This window comes from Lonchura striata, chromosome 4A, assembly GCF_050655825.1.
Source record: "Lonchura striata isolate lonStrDom1 chromosome 4A, ASM5065582v1, whole genome shotgun sequence".
Lineage (NCBI taxonomy): Eukaryota > Metazoa > Chordata > Aves > Passeriformes > Estrildidae > Lonchura > Lonchura striata.
In genome coordinates this window covers 4635657-4658174 of record NC_140742.1, presented here as the reverse complement: position 1 = coordinate 4658174, position 22518 = coordinate 4635657, and the positions used below count along the sequence as shown (strand labels likewise).

The following is a 22518-nucleotide window of genomic DNA, read 5'->3' as shown; positions in this document are numbered from 1 at the left end:
TGTAGCCTTTTTCCTGTGCTGCATCCTCCTTCCCTGTGCTGCATCCTTCTCTCCTGTGCTGCTCAGGAGCTCTGGGATGTTCCCCAGGCTCAGGGAACCTCCAGAATGATTTCCCTGCCAAGAACCCGATGACAAACCTACTCTGGAATTGTTTTCCTGGGATCTGAATCTCTTTGTGTCACACAGCTGAGGATGAACACGGATGAACACTCGATGAACACGGAGCAGCCTCACACTGTGGCAGGGAAAAGGCCTAAATTCAAACATTAAAACATTCTGCTTGTCAAAACCATGTTAAACCCCTGATTTCTGGGTGCTGTGATATCACAATCCAATATTGCTGTGGGTGACATTTGATGAGCTCCTGTTAGATGTCATTCTAGGGGTGAGCTAAGGGCTGTTAAAGCATTGAAGAATTCAGCCTGCTGCTTAGCAAAGTCACCCTTCTGGCTGAAATCACTCTAAAATAGCTCTGTTACTGCAAAAATCATTTGGGTCTGCAAGCAACGACCTTTCTTTTCTATTAAAATATCTTTTAAAGTTTCTAACCCACTTTTCTGCAAGTCCAAAGCATAGTTGCTCTTAAATAACAGCCAAACCCTGCCAAAAGTTCTTGCCTTCACCCTTGGCTCAGGGTGGTGACTGATCCATTTTACCCGTTGCTCACTTGTGTCAGGACTTTTCCACTCTACATGGTCTAATAAATGAAATTTTTGGGTACAAGCTGAGCTGTGGGGGTTACAGCAGCTGTCCCTGGCCTGGTGACCACTGGGAATGTTCTGGGACAGCTCCAGTGCCAGGAGGAATGTCCCAGCTGCCAGCACCTTCCTCCTCCGTGCTGCAATTCCAAATTGCACCAAAGGTTGTAATAAAATAAGCCTTCCCTCCTGTACAGAAAAATTAGATTTGCCATTATTCCACCTTGTCACAAACCCTGGTGGAAGAGTGGGCTCCACTTGAAGTGATTGTGCTTCATATTGCACTGGTTAATTCCAATGTCTTTGGAGGTCATCAAACTCAACAGTTTAAAAAAAATTAATCTGAGAATTTACAGCAGTTAAATACAGCTAAATAATTAATGATGAAGAAATTGAACTTCCCATTGAGATTGGATTAGGAGCCAATGTTGGACACCAGTGCTGTAGAGCATCTTTCCCTGGGGAACCTCCCAGCAAAAATCAGCTCCTTTATTGCTTTCCATATCACTAATAAAATATGAAAGGAGAGAATACAATAATATTTTCATATCATATTAATGACCTTCAGAATGCAATCAGACTTGCAGCTCTGGCAGAGCAATTTGCTAACATAATATAAAACTGTTAATATGATATGAAGGTCACTGAGATGGTACAAAAATTAGTGTAAAGACAGCAGCTAACCTGGGCCCTTCAGCAGCAGGAACAATTAACTCCCAACTTCATTTCTGCAGCCTGCACCTCACGTGGCAGGGGCTGCTGGATTCCAGGCTGCTTCTTCACAAGGTTGGAGTGCACTTTTCTCCTTCTGCAGGGCTGGAAAAATACTTTTAAGAGGCCCTGCCATGCTGACCAAGTGCCTTGGGCTCCTTGGAAGGACATCACGGCAGCCCTGGAAAGCAGATTTCTAAAGGAGGTGGAAATCTCTAAAAGACCCAGTGGGAAAAGCTCAGATTCTAGGGGATTTATGAGAAATAAAAGGACAATGATATTTTTAATGGAGCAGAGCATGTAAAATGAAAATATGTCAATATTTTATTGTTTTGCTACTGTCAAAAGCGGATCTTTTTAGTTTTTAGGTAGTTTAAACATGAGAATGTCCAATAAAAAAAGTACTAAACAACTATAAAATCAAGGATTTAAAAATTATTTAAAAGATCCCTACCCTGAAGCAAGAAAACTTCACTTTTCACCATTCAATGTTCCTGAAGCACTACAGAGCATGGAGGACAGGGAACATGTTTAAGTCATTCTTTTAGGGTCTTCTAAAAGAAGTAGGTCTAGATAGAAGAGAGACTAAACTCTGCTCTTGACCCAGTGAAAACTTTTAGGTCTCTTATCCCAAGTCTGTCCATTTGACCTCACCTTAAAAGCCACCAGTGCAGGAGCACAAACTCCAGATTTCTCTCTGAAATGATTCCCAAAATGTTCCCTCATGGGAACACAGAACAGGGGAAAAGAATATAAAAGTTACATGAAGCTTCTCCTGTGCTGGCCTCCTCTTCCAGACCCTCCAAAACTTCTCTCCTCCCTGCAGCTCCCCTAAATTTCAGCACTTGCAGCTTAACAACTTGTTCCGTGAAAAGTCATCTTGTTTGATTAACTTTGGATACTCTGGATTCCTTTGATGCCCCTCTAAAGAACCCTCTCAAAAAATTTCTGGGAGAACAAAAATATTCTTTCATCAATGAGAGTTTTGTCTAATTACAGCAACGTCACCGTAACAAAGTGGTGATGGAAAAGTCCCTGTGAAATCTCTTCTGAACAGCAGGAGTGGGTCAGACCATGGCTTTGTTTCCATAAAAATTGCTTTTCTGCAGGGCTTTGGTATCCTGAATGGCAAATCCAGCAAGGAGAAGGGTGTGGGAAGGCACTCTGCAGCTGCACAGGGAGCAAGGGGGGAATCTCCTCCTGGAGCTCCTTTTACTGCCTGAGCCAAGGCCCCTTTAGATGTATTTTATACAGGGATTGATTGGTATTTAATTAACCTCCACTTTATGCCATAGTCAATCTTTAATTAAATGCATCCTTAAGCGCAGAATTTAGAGCATCACCAGAATGAGTTTAAGTGCAGAAAGGGATTTTATGTTTTCCTCATAAACAAGAGACAAGGAAGGAAGGAAGGGAGGAAATTGCTGCTTGGAAGAAGGATCCTCCTCAGCCAAAGACAAAACTCTTTGCAGGAGTCATTCTCCCAGAAGGAGACATCCCAATTTCCCCCTGGGGGGGATTTCTGGAGGGAGAACCCAAAGCAGCAGCAGGGCTTGGAAGGAAGGAGACCCCAGCTCCCCTGAGCTCTTTGGAGCCTCAATTCTTTGTGCAGCCTTTGAAAAAATAAATGTTCAGGAAAGAAACAAGTGGGGAAAAAAAACAAAGGTATTATGGATGATTTCCTAATGTAAACAGCAGTGGTTAATGTTAATGTTCTTAAGTAGGTAAATATTGTTTAAAAAGATCCAGCAGTGCAAAGAACATCATTATTTTAGTTTGCAACAAAAGCCTGTGCCTGCTTTCTCTGCAAAATTCTGAGCCTTCTTATACAAAAAAATGCTGAACATGGCAAAGTTTATGGATACATAAACCAATAAATGAGTTTAACAACTTCTTTTCCATTGCCTTCCATTGCCATTCCATTTCATCCTGCTCTGATTGCCCTGAGTGGAGCCCCCACTGTGGTTACACCCCAGCCTGATCTCAAATAAATGGTGATGGCTCTGAATTATCCTCCAAATTTTGCCTTACACAGAGGCCAAGAATCAGCACACAGGTTTTGAGTCATTATTAGCCAATTTATTGATATCAAAGAGATGATTTAAGAGGAATTCCCATAATGGGTCATTCACATGAGTAAAAGATATTCTTACCAAACAAGGCAATTTCAAACCACTTCCAAAGAGAAAAAAATCCCTTTATCCCCCACAGATAGAACCTCCTCTACAGGGCAGTGTATGCCCTCCGTTTTCATAGAGATTTTCTTTAAAAATACATTTCTCAGGCATCCCATGGGCAACTGTTCCAGTTTTTCCCTGGATGCAGCCTGGCAGGGAAATCCAGTGAGCCCCAGAGCCCTGCTGGGTTTTCCTGGCAGCAGTGGGGGCTCAGCACGGTGAGAACGAGCCCAACCAAAGCCCCTCTGCCTCACCCCACAGTAAACAGCAAATTAATGGGCAGAAACAGGAAGACTGGCATGAAATTGGCTGTTCTCTCACCTTGTTTGTTATCTGTACTCCTGTGATGTAGAGAAATGAACTCTGCAGGTTAATCCTGTTGTTTGAACACCATTGGGAAGGCTTGGAAGGGACATGAAACATCATCAGCTTCCAACTCCCTGCTCTGGGCAGGGTCACCACGGGGCGTGGGCTGGAGATGCTGTCCTGCTTTAGAAAAAGTTTTTAAAAACCAAAACTAAACAACTTTTCTGGTGCTGTTGTTGACACACCAGGAATTATTGAGTGTTGCAAGCGACAAGCAGGAATTTGTTTTTCTGGAAATAGGAACTCCACACAATGCCAATCCACAGCTCAGGCTAGGGCAACACCATTGATTTTTTATATGTGTGAAGAACAGTGAAGGAAGGGGAGAGAAGCAGAAATGGAGAATTCCCAGCTCAAGGAAGGAGAATTTGGTTTTGACCAGTGTGGGATCACAGACTATGAGAAGTAAATTAGAGATACTTATGTTTGCATTAACCCCAGAGTTTCATCTCACCCAGAGCAGGTGATGGTGCAGATCAGCCCTGATTCCATGCCCATTAGTGCAGAAGTGCCTTTGGGGCTGGTGGCCACGTGTTTGGGTTGAGCTGGGACCTGGACATCTCTCTCTGCACACAAGTATTGCTCCCCAGAGGAGAGGCCCCCTTGCCAAGTTCTCATATGGAGAATTTGTCACCCTGCTTCTCTCCCAGAATTAAAAGCATATTTGTTTTGCTTCCAAAAAACCAATTACACACAAAGCTCACCTCGCCTGAATGAAAAATAAGAAGATTGAATGTTTTCCTTGTAATATCCCAAAAGCTCAGACTCTCCAGCTGACTTCCATATTTTATTTTAAAGGAAAAAGGAACCCATGTGTCCTGGCAGATCTGTGCTAAAATCACGCCTCATTGTGGCTCCAGATTGAGGGATTTTTCCAAGGAAAGGATCTCAAGTGCATCCATTTCTTTTCAAAGCTGACAACCATTTCTATGGCTCCAGACTTGCAGTGGTGGAAGGTCACGGGCTCCCTCCAGTCCCTTTGGGTCTCTTTGCCATGGACCAAAGTCTCACTGAGCAACTCAGCTTGGAGACAATGATCCATGAAGAGACTCATGGCTTTCCAAGAAAATAAAGTCTGTCTAAATCATTTAAGCGGGATAACGCCTTCTTCCTTCGTGGAAAAAAGTGTCTTTCACTGCCTGTCTTATCTTTGTCATGAAAAAAAACCTCCTTTCACTCAGCTTGCAGCACAATGATCTCGTCCTACCAGCGCTAGACATTCCCCCTGCCCGAGCCCATGTCTCCTAGCACTGGGTCTCCAGCATGAATAATTGCTGTGCACAGGCTGGCAGTGGGCAGGGAGCAGGTTTTCATGAGGTCCCTGCCACAGGCAGCCTCCCCCCGTCCCTGTGGCTGCAGGAGCAGTGAGCAGAGATCCACGTGGTGCCACACGACCCTAAAACTTCTGCCAGCATCCCTCGCTGATCCACGGTGAAGAGACTCCCGGATCCCCCCAGCTGCCCAAAATCCAGGCACAGCCCTGCCCTTCCAACCTGTGGCTGCTTCCATGGCTGCATCCTGCTCCTCCTCCACCCCAACACGAGCTCATGGATTCAGCTGCACGTCCCTCCTCCAAGATTAGCCAGAAAGAGAAGCCATTTTTGGCAGAGTTAATTAAAGGGGGGATGAAAACGCTGGTTGAAGGCAATAAATAATGAAACCAATTCTGAGGTCAGCTGTGATGGGTTTACACAATTCCTGACATCCCTACAAAACAGCCCAGATGGAAATGTGAACCTTTCTAAAGGATAAAGGGATTGTACTAACAAAAAGTGAGCAGGATCCTTGATATTCTTACATTTGAAATATTCTGAGTGAGGAGAATTTCTCTATTTAAGTGTCAGCCTTAGTTCAGCCAGAAACTCAGCAGCTGCCACAGCAAACACAACCCAACCTCACCTTTAGGATCAATTCCCCCTCTGGCCTCACAGCACACCATATGCAAGTCCCACAGCATCCAAATACAAAAAAAATTGAGTTTTTTCTCAATAAACCAACAACCTGAGTGCCATCCTGGCCACCTTCAGCCTGAAATTGCTGCCAAACAAAACTTCCTTCCTGCCTAAAACAGGCATCCCGTGTGAGCACCTGCCTCTGCTCCAGTCTACAGTTTAATGCTGTATTCAATAATTTGTTTTGTTTTCCTCATATTTAGGATTAAGTTATTACATTTCCAGATATTTCCCCATAGACATTTTCTTAAATAGCTTATGTTGCAATTGTAATAATGCTTTGGATGGTCCAGCTGATTGTTCACCTGATTTCTTTTCATTGGGGTTGGGCTGTAAATTAGATCTCTCTCCTCCAAAGTTTTCTTGGATGAATGGTTTCATTAAGAAGAAAAGAAACAGAAATTGATTCCAGCGTTCAAAAGGCTCCAAAGAAAAATAATTCCAAAGTGAAGAGAATTTAGGAAATTTCAAAGCCCAGAGGAAAAAAATTAGGACTTAATCATTTTTCTATAAATCCTAGCTTAAAAAATAATGGAGAGATACAGCAGGGTAAAGAAACTTGCCAAGAACTGCAAAAATTTCACAGGTAGAGCTTTTCTAATGTTGCTTCTTAGAATATCTTTATCCTCTAAGCCTTTAAGAATTTTGTTTTGTTATTTTGCTTTAAATCTCCCTTTCTAGTCTCCTCTAGAGACTGAATTCCATCTGGCCTTTTACCCCTGCATCCCAAATAATGTTTCTGTCCCCGAGACCTCCCACCTTTGTCAAGCAGCAGGGACACCCAGGGCACATCTCACCTTGGTGGCTCTCCAAGGTTTTGTGTCTTCTGCTGAGGAGGAGCAGGGGCTGTGAGGTGTAAACCAGCCCTGCTCAGAGGTTACTCCGTGTTGAAGAGATGCTGGGATGTTCATGCATTTGTGCACTCCCCATAAAAAGAGGAATTTGGAAGGAATTCCTGTTTTGCTGACCCCACTGCTGAGCAGGAGTTTCCTACAACAGGAGCTGCTGGAAAACACCTCTGCTGAGCAGTCTCCAAAGTGTCACTGGCAGCAAATCATCCCTTGCTAGCCTGGATAATTTGTGAGGACGTTTGGAGGCCTGTGCTGGGCTATAAATCACCAGCAGCACACCCTTGATTCATGGAGATTTGCAGTGAGTTCACTCTCAACTCCAAACAATTACCACTGGGCTGATTTCAGAAAATGTCTCTCCCCTTGGGATGAAAGCATCTAAATCAAGCTGAGTTTCAAGGCACACAAAATTAATGGCAGGTGTTGCCATCCCACTGTGCAGGGAGCTGTGCACATAAATCCCACCTCGTGGAATTTTACACATCACACAAGACCCAGTTCCAAAATTTATGTTAAAAGCTCACCTAAAGTATGAAAACCTCATTCTCACAATTTCATCTTCACTTAAAGAAATCCCAATATATTAAAATAATCAGAAAGGCATGGCCTTGTAACAACATGTATCTTTGAAGTTGTATTATCCCAGGAAAAGCTTGAATATGTCAATTTTTAACAGGGTAAAGTGCTGCTCATCCAGGGAGCTGGAGTTCAGAGCAAGGTGTCTTCAGGGCATGTTTTTGTCACCACCTTGTCTAAAGGACACAAAAAATGGATTGGAGACTCCTGGAAGGACTGGAGATTCATGGAAGAACATACGGCCACAGCAAAACTATTTGTGATTTAGTAAATTATTCCAGACTTCAATTGATCCACTTTGTATTTTCTTTCTCTTTACTTTCCAACAATTTAGGGCGCTTTTAAAAATTAAATACAAAGGCTTTCAGACGTTTCAGAAAATTAATCACTTTTGGCATTTATTAGCTATTCATTTCTGTTTAAAACATGTTTTATAATTCATTAAAATATCTCAAAAATTAAATTCTTAGCAGCCGTAGGCCCAAATTATATTTAAGTAAGAAAATTAAGCACAGTAATAAATTGTGAAGAATTCTGAAATATTAATTTGGCCTGTAGCATTTCAAATGTTTATTTGCAATAATTAATTTGAAACCAAGTTTACATTGCTTTTGCCAGGAGTTTGCTGGGAACTTTGAGTTACGTTATTAATTTCCTCAAATCTGCCCTTATTCCCTCCCTGACAAGCACTGCCAGCTCGTTTAAATTAATTCTTTCAGCTATTTTGGAGTTTGATCATTTTCCATGGGGCACAGGGAATGAGCAAGCTCACTCTTCCCGGGCTGTGCAGGGGGAATTAGCAGCTGGAGCTGTTAATTAATTTGAGGTTCATTTTCTGCTCCCCCCTCTGCAGGAGGAGCCTGAGCAGCACAAGGAAATCCCCTCTTTTGGGTTGGAAGGGATCTTTAAAACCCATTTAGTCCAACCCCCCTGCCATGAGCAGGAACGCCTTCGGCTTGATCATGATGTGATTTTTCTAACCTGGCAAAGAGAGATATTAACTGATTTTTATTCCTAAACTGTTGTCTTACTATCAGAATTTAATGAGAGTTTTTCTATTATACAATTTACTCCAGATGCTGAACCCTGGAGTGCCAGAGCCTTTTAAATTGCAATAAATTTCCTCATGAAAACATTAAACATGCAGAGTTCTGTTTACAAACATACAGGCGTTTAAATCAAAAAAGTAACTACAAACATACACCTGATCTCTACTTGGTTCCAAAACATTTTTATTTATCTCAAAAATCCGCATTTTGAGGTTTTTTTGCTCTAGGTTAGAAACTCCCAGATTCCAAATCAGAAGTTTTTGTGCCTGGCTGCAGCAATTCCAGCTGCTCAGAGGCTGCAGAGGGAAGTTCCACATCCCAGCGCTGGGCAGACTTTTCCATGGATGCTGCCCTGCCCTGCTCCTCCCTCCCGGCCCAACCCTGCCAGGGTTAAAAATGGGAATTTATTCAGCTAAATTAAAAATAAAAATAGTTTTATTAGCGGTCAAATTCTATCTAGCCAGCCATGGAAAAAAAAAAAAAAACAAAAACAAACCACAGTGCCGAGCCCGGGGATCGACCCTGGGTGTGCAACCAGGAGTCAGTTTTAGGAGAGGTTTTTCTCCTATGCCTACACATTTCTATCCTGGCACAAGCAGATTTTATAGGGAATATTCTGCCTGGGGCCAAGATTTCAGCAATCAGTCTTTTATTTAGAGTCCATATGCTAATAAGATTTTCTTTTTTGGAGATGAGGGAGAACAATTCGGTGTCCGGGGTTGTTGAATCCCGTGATGAAATTTCCGGGCGCGCTGCATTCCCATGGATCTGCCCGAGGATTTCCATGAGACCCATCCCGGGTCCCGGATCTCCCCAGCCATGGCCCATCCCCATCTCCTTGTAAATCAGTTTAAATATACACCCGGTCTCTCCCAGGGGGAGGGGAGAAAGGGAGGAGGGAAGGCTAGTACAAACGAAAATAATCTAACAAGTATTCAACATTATATATTTCATACAAAGAACAGCACAATTTATGTTTACTACCCGTAACAGTGGGGTCTGTGCAGGGACGGGAGCTGCACTCAGAGATCCACAGGGATCCCTCCCAGTTCAGGATCATCTGTGATTTCATTTTTCCTCCTCTTTTCCCAGAATTGGGAAGCCCTTGCCAGGGTGTGGCCCCTGGGTGCAGGGAGATGCTCCAAGCGCCGCTCCGCTGCCCCTCAGCCAAGAGCAGCAAGATCTGCCTCTGGAGCAGCAGATACGCAGTTGTTCCATTGAATCCTTCGGGATACGGACACGAACGGATCACACAGCCGCATCCCACAGGCAGGAAAACAAGAGAACCAGGAGAACAAGACATTCTCAAGAAGGACAAATACATTTTAAAGCGTAACGAAAGACAAATTAATTCCGATAGCGCATCCTTCGGCCGCGGTGACCCCTGGCGGGTTCCAGGCGGGATCAAACCCGGCGGGAAGGCTCGGGAAGGCTGGGAAAGGCTCGGGAAGGCTCGGGAAGGCTGGGAAAGGCTCGGGAAGGCTGGGAAAGGCTCGGGAAGGCTGGGAAAGGCTCGGGAAGGCTGGGAAAGGCTCGGGAAGGCTCGGGAAGGCTGGGAAAGGCTCGGGAAGGCTCCGGGGCCGCTTGCGAGGCGCTGCCTCCATCTCCTGGGTGCTGCGGGGAGCGCAGCGGCTGCGCCGGGGCCAGCGCGGCTCGGCGGGACCTGCCCGGGCGGGCACGGCAAACACCGGGAATGCCGGCACTGAGAACACCGGGAATGCCGGCACCGAGAACACCGGGAATACCGGCACGGCAAACACCGGGAATACCGGCACGGCAAACACCGGGAATACCGGCACTGAGAACACCGGGAATACCGGCACGGCAAATGCCGGGAATACCGGCACTGAGAACACCGGGAATGCCGGCACGGCAAACGCCGGGAATACCGGCACGGCAAACACCGGGAATGCCGGCACGGCAAACGCCGGGAATACCGGCACCGAGAACACCGGGAATGCCGGCACTGAGAACACCGGGAATACCGGCACGGCAAACACCGGGAATGCCGGCACTGAGAACACCGGGAATGCCGGCACTGAGAACACCGGGAATGCCGGCACTGAGAACACCGGGAATACCGGCACGGCAAACACCGGGAATACCGGCACTGAGAACACCGGGAATACCGGCACGGCAAACACCGGGAATACCGGCACTGAGAACACCGGGAATACCGGCACGGCAAACGCCGGGAATACCCGCACTGAGAACACCGGGAATACCGGCACTGAGAACACCGGGAATACCGGCACTGAGAACACCGGGAATACCGGCACGGCAAACACCGGGAATGCCGGCACGGCAAACGCCGGGAATACCGGCACGGCAAACGCCGGGAATACCGGCACGGCAAACGCCGGGAATAACGACACTGAGAACACCGGGAATACCGGCACGGCAAACGCCGGGAATACCGGCACGGCAAACGCCGGGAATACCCGCACTGAGAACACCGGGAATACCGGCACGGCAAACGCCGGGAATACCGGCACTGAGAACACCGGGAATACCGGCACTGAGAACACCGGGAATGCCGGCACGGGACCCGCACATCCCCCGGGACAGCGAGCAGCAGGAGCGGCTCAGCAGCGCCGGCACCCCGGGCGGGTTTGGGGTCGCTGCGACCCTGCGAGCACCCGGTGGTTCCCCCGGAGAAGGCGATAAAGAAATGCATTCCCCGCTGTTTCCCCAAGGCCATCGCGGCTTGCCCAGCCCCGAATGACTGAATTCAGCCCCAGACAAGGACACAGTACCCGTTTGTAAGGCCTTGCTACGAGACCAGCTTTCAGTTTAGCTGCCAAGACCTCCAAGGAAGGCTTTCAGCACAGCCAGGTGCCAGGTTAGGGACACGCAGGGCCTGTGCACACTCCACAACTGCACTTACCATCAGAAAACATTTGTGATTCAGGACAGTGAGAAGGGACCTTACGGCCCATCTCCTTCCACCCCCTGCCGTGGGCAGGGACATTTCCCCTATCCCACATTGCTCCCAGCCCCATCCAGCCTGGCCTTGGACACTGCCATGGATAGGACAGGCACAAACCCATCAGAATTATACTGTGATTCCCCAACAAAAGCCTTAACAAGCAATAAACCCACTTAAATTAAGAGAGATCCTTCCCTCTGTAATTCCAGCCATCCCTGCAGAGACCAAGACACAAACCTGGATGCTGAGGGCCACAAGAACCCAAAATGCACCTGTTCAGAAATAAGGAATTTGCACCATCAGCCAGCATTAGGGCATTGCACTTCTTTAAACACAGCCTGCTACAGGATTGCTCTGGGGTAGAACTCTCTGCGTGCTGAAAATCAAAGAGAAGGTCCCAAACCAGCTCTGGAGAGTTCAAGATTTGCTCCAAGGCTGAAATACAAACAACTCCAAAGGGAGGGAGCTGCAAGGGAGCTCCTGCCCAAACAGGACCTCACTTCTGCCAAAAAGTTGAGGTCAGTGTCTTTCTGTGTCTTTCAAGGGGCCCACAAGAAGCCCCAACCTCTGAGAAGCTCCCCAGAGATTCTGGAGAGAAATTGTTAAACAAAAGTTAAAATAGATACATTTAAATCAGTATTTTGGCAAAACTGCCAGTCAACACTTGCTCCCTCTTCCTGCTACAGCTGGGGCAAGCAAAGGTACATCTTTACCTTCAAGCATTTTGCAGCCCATAAAAACCCAGAAGAGATGTGGGAAGGTGCCTCTTACAGTCATAAAACTTCAGAGATTAAGCATGGGGAAAACAGCTCCCAAGAACTAAAATTTGCAGGGAAAAAAAAGGCAGGATACAATTAAGGCACACTCTGGAGACTCTTTTTTAACACTTGGCTCATCCCTGCCCTGGGTTTCTCCAAATTCAGTCAGGTTGGCTTTTAACCCATGCCTTGTCTCCTCCCACCCAGCAGCACCTTCACCAAGCCTGCAGATCTCAATACCTGAGACTCAGGGCTTTTAAAAGTTATTTTAAGGGTTTTGTCCAATTTGATTTGCTTTTTCCACCTGACTTGAATGAAACCAAACAAATCATGGCAATCTGCTGCCTCCTCTGTGGCTCCAGTCCCCCCCTTCTTCTGCCACCAGTGCTGGTAAAAGCAGTGTCTTGTGTGAGCAAACAGCACCTGGGAGATGGACCTGAGGCAAAGGTGGGAAAACCCTCCTGTGCATTCAAAAAAATAAAGTATCTACAAACCATTGTGAATACCAACAGAGCAGTTATCAAATACCTCAGGAGGATTTCAAACCCAGTTTTTAATGTCATGCCTGCCACTTGTAATGCAAGTGTCTATTTTCAAAGGATCAGATCTTTGCAGGAAAATTATTTCCTCTTAATATATGGAGTCAAATTTAATAACTTTATTTGACAAATTTTATAGATTTTATATTTATAAAGCACAGAGGTAGATGATCCCACCCTGAGGTAAAATATCAATCCTACCACTGAATGTCTGTTTTGCTGCAAGTATGGCATGAAACACTTGACTGAATATCAATTTATAAATAGCTCTTGATGTATGTGAGATTTTTGGCAAGGTTTATGAAATAATTCATATACATTTAATTTAGGAATGTTTGCTCATTGGTTTTTTTTATATCCATTTGAAAAACAGAAGCAAGCAAACTTCCAAAGCAGAAGTGATGGATTTCTGTCAATTACCAAATGTTAGGAATTTGCAACCCTTTTATTCTAGTACTCAAGGAACTGCCAGCTCATTAAAACTGTACCTTTATGATTATTCAGGGAGTTTGACAAAAATAAATACAATTTTGAGGTTGTCTTTGGTGTGCTGTAATTGAAGGCAGCAGTGCCAAGAGAAACACCACTGCACTGCCAGACCCAGCCTTGCAAGAAGAGGAGAACGTAGTACAATGCAAACTTTAATGTCAATATATACAGAGCTTTAAAGAAAACATTTCTTTTAAAATTAAATGAAATAAATACAGTATGATACAAAATCCACAATATGCTTAAGAGAAGGAAATGCCAGTTACAAGATCTGATAACGGGGACCTTGTGTAGAGTTCCATCTTTGAAGTACCTCAGAGAGCATGGAATTCATTGCACACTGTTCTCAATTAATGCCCTTTATGGAGATTTAGCCACGTGCCAGGAGAGTTTCAGCTCTAACCAGAGCATCAGTGCAAGATGCCAAAGTGCTTGGGACATTAAGACAATGCAATTAATTAACTAATTAGCAAACACTGCTCAAAAGCCTAATGAAAACACCCAAACCTGAACACTTGGTCCTGCAAAGCAGATCCATCTCCAGCATCCTTGTGTGAAAAACCCCACAAGAGAATTCAGGGTTATTCAAACTCACTATTGGTAATAAGCTGTTGCCCAAAAATTAATAATTAAGAGATATAATCAATTAAGTATCTTTTAAAGCTTTCAGAGAAAGTTTGTTTTCATTACACAGGAAAAATCTCAAGAAAACCATTGCTGATGACTTCGTGGGAGACTTTCTAATTATGTAAATTATTACAATACTCAATCAGCTTCAGCCATACATTAAGGGTGGGGGTTTTCAAATTTGCATCCATTCCTCTGTTCACAAGGAACAGCAGAATTTGGAGGGGCAAATATTTTAAAATAACTGGAGCAGGGACAGATGCTGATGCAGAAGGCTGGTGTGGCATGAACGAAGTGCAAGGGTGTTACCAACAGATATCAGTGCACACCTCAAAGAACTTTGGAACTACTTTTAAGGAGAATTTTATGTTTTAACCCCACAGAGCTCCTATAGGATTAAGGACTCTATTATGATCACAGCTTCAGAAGCTTTTTGGAAACTTTGAGAAAGAAAAACCCTGCTCCTCCCTCCCCTCCCACAAATATTTGCAAACTTAGGACTGAAAAGCTTAAGTGCTACAGAAATACAAAAGAACCCTGTGTTTGCATCGATGTTTTATCCTAATTTCACTGATACAAATCAGGAAAATGATTATAACCTTGTGTAATTAATTTAACACAACTCTACAGACCAGTCTCTAAGTACATTGCAAGGAACTCCCACCTGCTGAAGTTTGCCAGAAGTTATTTTAACTATTGGACAGCTGAAGATCAGCTTTGGAAAAGGAATTAAAACATGGAAGACAGAATTCAAGCTCAACATGACTGACTTGGGTGAGGTTTTGGATGCCTTCTCTGGCTGCAAGAACATTCAAACAACAGAGGCCTCAAATGAAGAGCAGGGCCAGCCCCCTGCACCTCCTGCTGTGGGCAAGGGGAATTCACTGATTTTGAGCAAAATGGGAAAAAGAAGAAAACCACACAAGCCATGATCAGTGGCTTGGCTGGACCCAACCAGGAAAGCCCCCAGGAAGGGCCCTGTGACCCCACCATGGGCTCACTGTGGTGCCACTGCAGTTTTTGGATATGGAACGGGAATACATCAGAGCTCCTCACTTTATATCCAAAGGGTAATTGAAGATACAAATTGAGATATCCTGGGGTGAAAGAACAACAAAAGAGGTCCTGAGCCCACTCCAGCTCCAGTGGGAATCTGATTTCTGTGTGCACCAGAGCTGGAACTTACTGAATGACCATCAAACACCAGAGCAGGAGCTTTTTTGGCAGGAAATCACAGCCAAAATATTCTATCCTTTAAGAGTTAGTTCTGTGGAAATTCCTTTAGTCTGAATGCCTACTTCTGTGTAATTATGAACCTTTGTGAAAATTTGACTTTTTTCCTAACTCAGTAAGGCAGTAAGAACATCACCAGTTTGTAAACTTGAATTGTGCCCAGATGATATGAAATCATTTCCACCAACCTTTCACTGCAGCCAGAGCACGTTCCCATTACCTGCTCTTCCATCTCAAACCTGTACCTGACAGCTCATGAGCAGACCATGCCACTTTTAGGTATCAAAGCCTAAACTGGGAAAGAAGGGGATGAGAAACAGGCAAGGAATTCCCAAAGGAGCCTCACAAAGATGATCATTAAATACAGTAAAAGTAAACTGCAAACAAACTCTTCTGTGTTCCTGCATATCCCAAATATTTCTAAGACTGATATGCTGAAATAGAGCGAGGGAATTTTCCCCCTAAATAAGGATTATAAGTGGCATACCAGGGTACACTGGCCTGTCATATATAACACACCCAATATGTTTTCCCCATGATAAGACAACTTTGTAATGTTGCAGTCACTGAAACGTTGCTTTTACCCCTGGAGTACCACTGGCACTAAATGCCAGCAGTGATATAAAACAGGGATAACTTTCCAAGAAATGTTTTAAATACTCAGCAATGAATCACAACATCCATCTCGTGTTCGTTTCCTCTCACCACCTTTGTACTGCACATCAAGAACAACTTGAGTCCCTTCGGCTGCTTCCAACTGCTCTTGTGCAAAATGCTTTTAAGGTGCTTATACTGTGGTGCTTCTAAGCAAGCTAAAAGAAAATACTAACAGAAACAGTGTTAAATGATTCATGGGTAAAGCCATTAAAGACCAGCTGCTGCCTTACAGGAAAGCTGAAGACAATTCATGTTTGACATTTTCATTGTATTCCAGGCCTTGCATAACCTCTTATCCCCAACACAGCTTTAGGACTACATTTTAACCTACATTACACCTTGACCCGGGCTCAGGGGGTTCAACTTCCAGCACTTTTGCCTTTTTTTTGACTGAATTCAAATTCTTCTGGCAGTTATCTTTAAATTTATATTAAAATGACCCCAACAAGAGCGTAGACAAGAGGTTTCCAGGCATTCTTGCTGGAAAAAGTCTTCATTAAGGAAAGAGGATGAAGCAGCTGCAAGGGGGGCAGATTTCGTACTAAACAAAGAGCTTTTCAGGAAGCAGTTGTGTTCTTTGATAAGTTTTCAAGCATTTCAAACAGGCACCTCAAAACTAGGCACAAATGGCCCCTAAAGCTTCCAGTATCTATCAAATACTCAAGAAATTCCATCTGGGGGATGTTCTGCATGATACAAACAGCACATCTATGTTTGCTATATCATGAAGTCTCAAATCTACATATATTCATACCTAACTATTTGGCCAGATAATGTCCATCTTCCCCCACCACAACAGAAGAAAGTAGCTTATCTAAAAGTACTTCCAACACCACCAAGTTCTTCACAGGTATAAGCAAAAACCAGCCAACACCTCTTGTGAGATGAGAGTTATCACCACCCCTCCTGGTGCTTGGGCCAGAATTCTCCTGAAAGTCTTTTTTTGCTGTCTAAAAACATTTGATTTCTGTCAGCCCTGGGTCTTGCACTTGAAAATTCAATGATGATAAATGAGTCTGAACTATGTTTTTTAGTTCTGGTCACTTCACAGTCTAATGTCACTAATATATTTAATATTTATAATCACCCTGCTATGTCACTACAACTGCTCAGTGTCTACAACTTTTGAAAGCACTTCTAAGTGTATCTCTGAATGAACTACCAGCAGTTAGCATTGGCTTGGAGTCGGGAAACCCCAAGGTAATTCTGGCCCTGAAATTAATTTCTTCTCCATCCCAGAATGTGGGAACAGATGAAGTCCTAACACTAGACAGAGAGGAAGAGTGAGTGCTGGCCACAGGATGCTGAAAGGAGTTTGTCCATAACTGTGAAATTTCTTGGTCAGAATTCCCTTATCTGGGCACACAGCAAGGCTTGTTTATTTTCCCAAGCTACCCCTACAGTTAGGCAAAGAGAATTTTGCATTTCTGTTCTGTAATATTTGTACATGCAGCAAGAGAGTCAGAGAGAAGCAACCTTCTATTAAAAAAAAATCAAATAAATAAAAAATAAACCCCAAGTGCCAAGTTGGTTATAATAAAGTGTCAGTTTGTCTCATATGCCAAACAAACCTAAAATTGGGTGTGTTTAGTGGAAAGACTGCTGAGGAAAATAACACAGTAGCTGTATTAATGGATGGGAAATATAAATAACAAAGGATTGAGCTGCATGATGTTGTTTTGAAGTGGCACCAATGTTTCTGAGAGCCTGAATTTTGACAGCTTATGCACACATTGACTTGCTGCAGCTCAGTGCAGGACACAATTTGTGGTAAAAAACAGAAATGTTCATTTTCCTGTTAGGGACCATAACCAGCACTTCTTTTGGGTCACAAGAGATCAAATTTAAGTGCAGGATCTTGCACATCCCTTTGGATTTTATTTCCACAGAAACTCCTCAGTTACTGGCACCATGCAAACCCAGACCTACCAAATCCACAGTGATGAATTAACTCTGGCACATCACATTGCTCAACTCTGCATAATGGCATGGACAAGGGAAAGGAATTGAGTCGAGTTCATGAAGTGCCCAATTACAAAATGAACAATTTGCCCTTCACAGCAGGGTCTGAAGGTGTGAAGCAAGAAAACTCACACTGACACTTTATGTACAACTTGGTCATTGGCAACGGTCCCCTAAACCATTTTTTTTAACTGAACCCAGCAAAACTATACAGAATGTGAAAGAATATTTGCAACAGATCTCAAAGGACAGTGTAGAGAAATTCAATATGGTGTACCTGATGTTTAAATTAACTTAACAGATACGGCCTGTAAAACAAACACAGTATGAACCTGTGGATTTTTTTTTTCTTTTTAAAAAAAGGACTTTTACAGAATTCAAGTAGTGTAGCAGGAAACCATAGATGCCTTTTGATCACAGGTCAGGCAAAATAGAGCCACTTGTTGGGTTTCCCCCTTGCTTGTGTCTGCTCATGTGTCCCAGTGGATCTATAAGTCTGTGGATGTGAGCTTTTTCATGCTCCGTCGCTGAGCTAAACTGGAGGCTGCCACAGGCTCCAGCACTGGCTGAAATGTCTTGTGATTCAGTGCAGAATATGTAGCAGCCATGGCTCCCTAGAGAAACAGGAAATATGTAATAATAATTCACATAGATACAAGTTTTAATCAGAAAATAAAGCAATTCAACATTAAATATTCAACTAATGCAATTAAAACTAAAAAAGACTTGTGCCAGGTCATGTGAATTCTGTGAAGTTTGTTAAGGAAAAAAAAAATCTGTTGTTGAATCCTTCCAATGTCTAAGCATGGGTGTCTTAACACTTTTTTCCCTTTCTTTCATATTTCTTTTGTATCCCTTACATGTAGGAGTCACCTGTTAATGTAAATCAGAATTTGCAGGTTTCAAGCCAGATTAGCCCCAATTTCTCAAACACAGCCACTTCAGTGGCCACTCAGGTCCTGACTTCACAGACAGCTCAAGAACTACCTTACAGAAAACACACACAAAGATTTCCTCTACACAGAGGGGGGATAATAAATTGGTAAATAATTATTTACTAATTTAATTTGTAGAGGAATTTTATACAAGGGTATGTAGGGCCAGGACAAGGGGAATGGCTTCCCACTGCCAGAGGGCAGGGTTAGATGGGATACTGGGAGAAATTGCTCCCTGTGAGGGTGGGCAGGCCCTGGCACAGGTGCCCAGAGCAGCTGTGGCTGCCCCTGGATCCCTGGCAGTGCCCAAGGCCAGGCTGGACAGGGCTGGGAGCAGCCTGGCACAGTGGGAGGTGTCCCTGCCCATGGCATGGGGTGGATGGTCCAGCTTTAAGGTCCCTCCTGACCCAAACCATTCAACCATTTTCTATGAATTTGTCTCATTATGTAACTTTAATGTGTTGGTACTATGGAAAACAAACAGGAAAAAAAAAAGACTTCTGTCTATTGCTCTAAACCATCTGAATAAGCAGCATCCCAGGTGGTTTTACCTTTACTAGATGTGGGGCATCTTGCCTGTTGAGCTGGTAATGAGGCAGCTGGTCCCTACAGGCAATCCAGGAATGCTTCAGCACCTGCTCGGCCGTGTAGCGCTGGTGGGGATCCACGTGCAGCATGTGTGACAACAAGTCCTGCAGGGAGGGAAACACACAGATTGCTCAGTCCAAATCATCTTAGGTGGCCTTTACAGCAGCAGGGATGGCAGCAATGAGAGAAGCACCCGATGTGGAGGGATTAACACAATGCCAGCACACAGAGATCAGCAGACAAACGGGATCATTCTGTGCCCTGACACTGCAGAAGGCTGAGAACAATGTGTGGTACTGTTGGAGCAGCTCAACAGAGCCAGCCTTGATTGCAAAGCAACTCACTGTTGTGCCTTTCATGTTTATTATGAATATAATCTTTAAAAGACTAGAAATCCTATCCAAATGTAGCAGGCAGATTTTATGGAGGAAAGCTATTATTTGCAAATCTCTCTCCTTGCTCATTCTGCATGCTGGGCTCTGCTGCCTCCTTACTACAAATGAATTCAGGGACAGTGAGACAACAGCAAGGAATTTTTCCTTCAAGAAGCCACATAAAGGATAAAGCCAACACCAATGGACACTTGTTTTTGCCTGTTAGAAGCATTAGCAACAAGCTACTGATTAATTACAACATTGGTCCAAAGGAGAGGTGGGTGGGAAGGGCACAGAACAGAGACAGCAACAGTTTGAAATAAAACCAAAATATGAGCAAGCTGACAGAATGTTCCCTTTGTTTTAGGTACAAAATGTGAAGCATTCTTAAATACACAGAAGTGAATTTCTCGTGCTAAGACAGCAAGAGCCAACAAGCATTCTGAATCACTCCTACTGAAATGAACAATAGAGCAGTTCCAAAGGACTGGGAAAAAATATTTAAACATTAATATTTAATATGAATGCCGATCTTTTTAAAAGGTAACACTAATGATTAAGATACCCACAGAGTGGGTCAACACCATCCCAGGGAATCTATATTCATTACAGATGGAGGCTTTAAATAAAATGTTGGAGCAGATATCCTTCCCTGCAATAAAATCTGCAGATAATAATAACAAACTACACTTACAGAGCAGTCTACTTGATAAAGCTCAGTAGATCTCATTGGAATTCTACAAAAATATAAAACCAAAACACATTTATACCTTTGCTGCATCTGAAACAGTGTCCCAGTTGCCTCCACTTAGAGAGAATTTTCCACTGCCTATCCGTACTAGGATCTCCTCAGGAGTATCATTGGGGCCATTGGCAAATGGAGTATAGCTGGTGAGAGAGAAAAAAACAACAAAAACACCTTGATATAGATAAAAACTGCAAGAAATCTGTAAAATCTCATGAATCAGAGCCAATATCCCACTACCAACAGAAACATATCACAGAATCACAGTTATTAAATATTAATATTTCTAATATTAAATGGGAAGTACAGATTTAGCAAGAGAACAATTTCCAATAGAGAGGATTTAGCCATTAGACTAAAAACCTGCTATTTTTCTGCTAGAGAAGAATTCAGCAAACATCTCTCATCTGGCCACTAGATGCTCCCTAGAGCTTCATCAGGTTTGGATATTTAGGAAATTCCAGAGATCACAAGCCAGAGTGCTCTACACAGGAATGCAGCGGGGGCAGGAGACACAAGGTGAGTAAACGGGATGGGGTGGGAGGACAGAAGGCTGGAGGGTAAAAGGAAACCAACCACAAATTTTCACAGACTCAGTTCCCTCCTGAAAGCTGGAGGAAGTCTTTGGCACCTCTCAGTTCTGCACTGGGAAGAGAAAACTTGTGAGCTAAACGTGGTTTGTTTGGCTTTGACTCAGAGCTGCCTGTCCCACCTGCGTGTCTGTGTCATTCCATCAGCCAGTGCCTCACCATTTCTATGGAAGCAAGGATTCAGGCAACATTCTGGGATTTAAGGTAAACAAAACAGCTCAGAAATATTCTCACCCTGCCAACATTGTGTAAAGGAGAACTCCCAAGCTCCATATGTCACAAGCAGCATCATATCCCTGTCTCATGAGAACCTATGAAACAAAGAGTGTTAAAGACTTGCCATATATTTAAAAAAACACCCCAAAACAACACCACAGCCTAAGGACCCATCCCTGGATCATGTCAGAGATTTGATTATTTACTTTCTAATATACAGGTTGAAGTAAGTACCAACAACACTTCTTCTTAGATAATCTCTTAAGATTTTCACCAGGCTCACATCTTATTTTTGAAGGTGGACTCTGCTGTTTTTAAAACAGCTTTATAATAAACACATGCACCAGTGTTTAAAAACCATGTGTGGTTATATTTAAAGAAAAGAAGCAGAATTGTTGAGGTTTTTCCCAAGCACTGCTGAAAAGTTTTAGCATTTGACGCACCAAAAACAGCACAAAGAAAACACAGAGCAGCTTGAAATACCTCTGGTGCCACAAAGTTTGCAGTGTAGCAGGGAGTTAGAAGTAGTCCATTTTCTCCTCTAAGTTGTTTTGCAAATCCAAAATCACAAATCCTGATGGAATCAGCATTGTTTGAATCATCAGTGTATAAAATATTACTGGGTTTAAGGTCTCGGTGCACCACCTTTAAGCAAAGACATTTGAAAAGCCATCATTTAGGAGGAGTATGTTGGTTGTAATTTACAATTTATAAAAGCTGTTCCTTAGACGAATATACTTATGAGAGTTTAAAACAATTATATAACCTTAAAGTACCCAAAAATTCTAGTTCAAGTAATGTAATAAAAACCTCCTAGCTCATAATGCAACTGGAACCAACATCACCATTTGGCAACAAGGAGAACAGGACAAAAATCTGCTTTTTCATAAAATGCAGAGTCCAAAGGCTTTGCCAGGATAACAGGATAAATTGTTTCTATTACTCACCTCTGTGATAAAATACAAAACCTCTTAGCGTGAAAACAAGCCAAGCAAAGCACAGAGGGCAAGGAGTGGCAACTGCAGAGCTGACAGGGCTGTGGGTGGGAGGGCTGGCTCGCTCACTCACCCCCTGGCAGTGCAGGTAGTCCACGGTCTTGGCGATGGTGAAGAGCACGGCGCTGGCCTCCCGCTCCGAGAAGAATTTCTGCCGCAGGATCCGGTCCAGCAGCTCCCCCCCCTTCATCAGCTCTGTCACCAGGTAGATGAATCTGCCATCATCATACACCTGGGGAGAGATGTGACAGTGCTCTCACCCAGAACACGCTGACAAAGGCAACATCTGTAGTTGCACATGCCCCTAAATCCCCTCCTCCCACAGGAGCGGGCAGCACAAACAGCAGGGGCTGCCAGAGCAAGGCAGCTCCTGTGTCATCCTGGGAGCTCATGACTCAAGCTGTTAATTCATCACTCTCAATTCAAGTTGTTAATTCATCACTCTGAGCTACATTTTTTAGTGTAAGAGCTTTAGTTGCAAGAGGAGAGCAGGCCACACTC

General features: G+C 43.8%; 1 protein-coding gene across 6 annotated transcripts in view; it reads right to left on the bottom strand.

Moving 5' to 3' along the window:
* Positions 1–13231: 13231 nt before the first annotated feature.
* Positions 13232–22518, bottom strand: part of RPS6KA6 (ribosomal protein S6 kinase A6) — a 37028-nt gene continuing 27741 nt past the window's right edge. For all 6 annotated transcript variants that reach the window (XM_085570575.1, XM_021543897.4, XM_021543898.3 and 3 more), the window contains exons 17-22: positions 22091–22249; positions 21506–21667; positions 21041–21117; positions 20242–20359; positions 19061–19201; positions 13232–18188 (exon numbers count right to left, since the gene is read on the bottom strand). In XM_085570575.1, the coding sequence (XP_085426701.1) occupies positions 18063–18188; positions 19061–19201; positions 20242–20359; positions 21041–21117; positions 21506–21667; positions 22091–22249 (783 nt within the window). In that variant the 3' untranslated portion in view covers positions 13232–18062. The remainder of the gene's footprint in view (positions 18189–19060; positions 19202–20241; positions 20360–21040; positions 21118–21505; positions 21668–22090; positions 22250–22518) is intronic.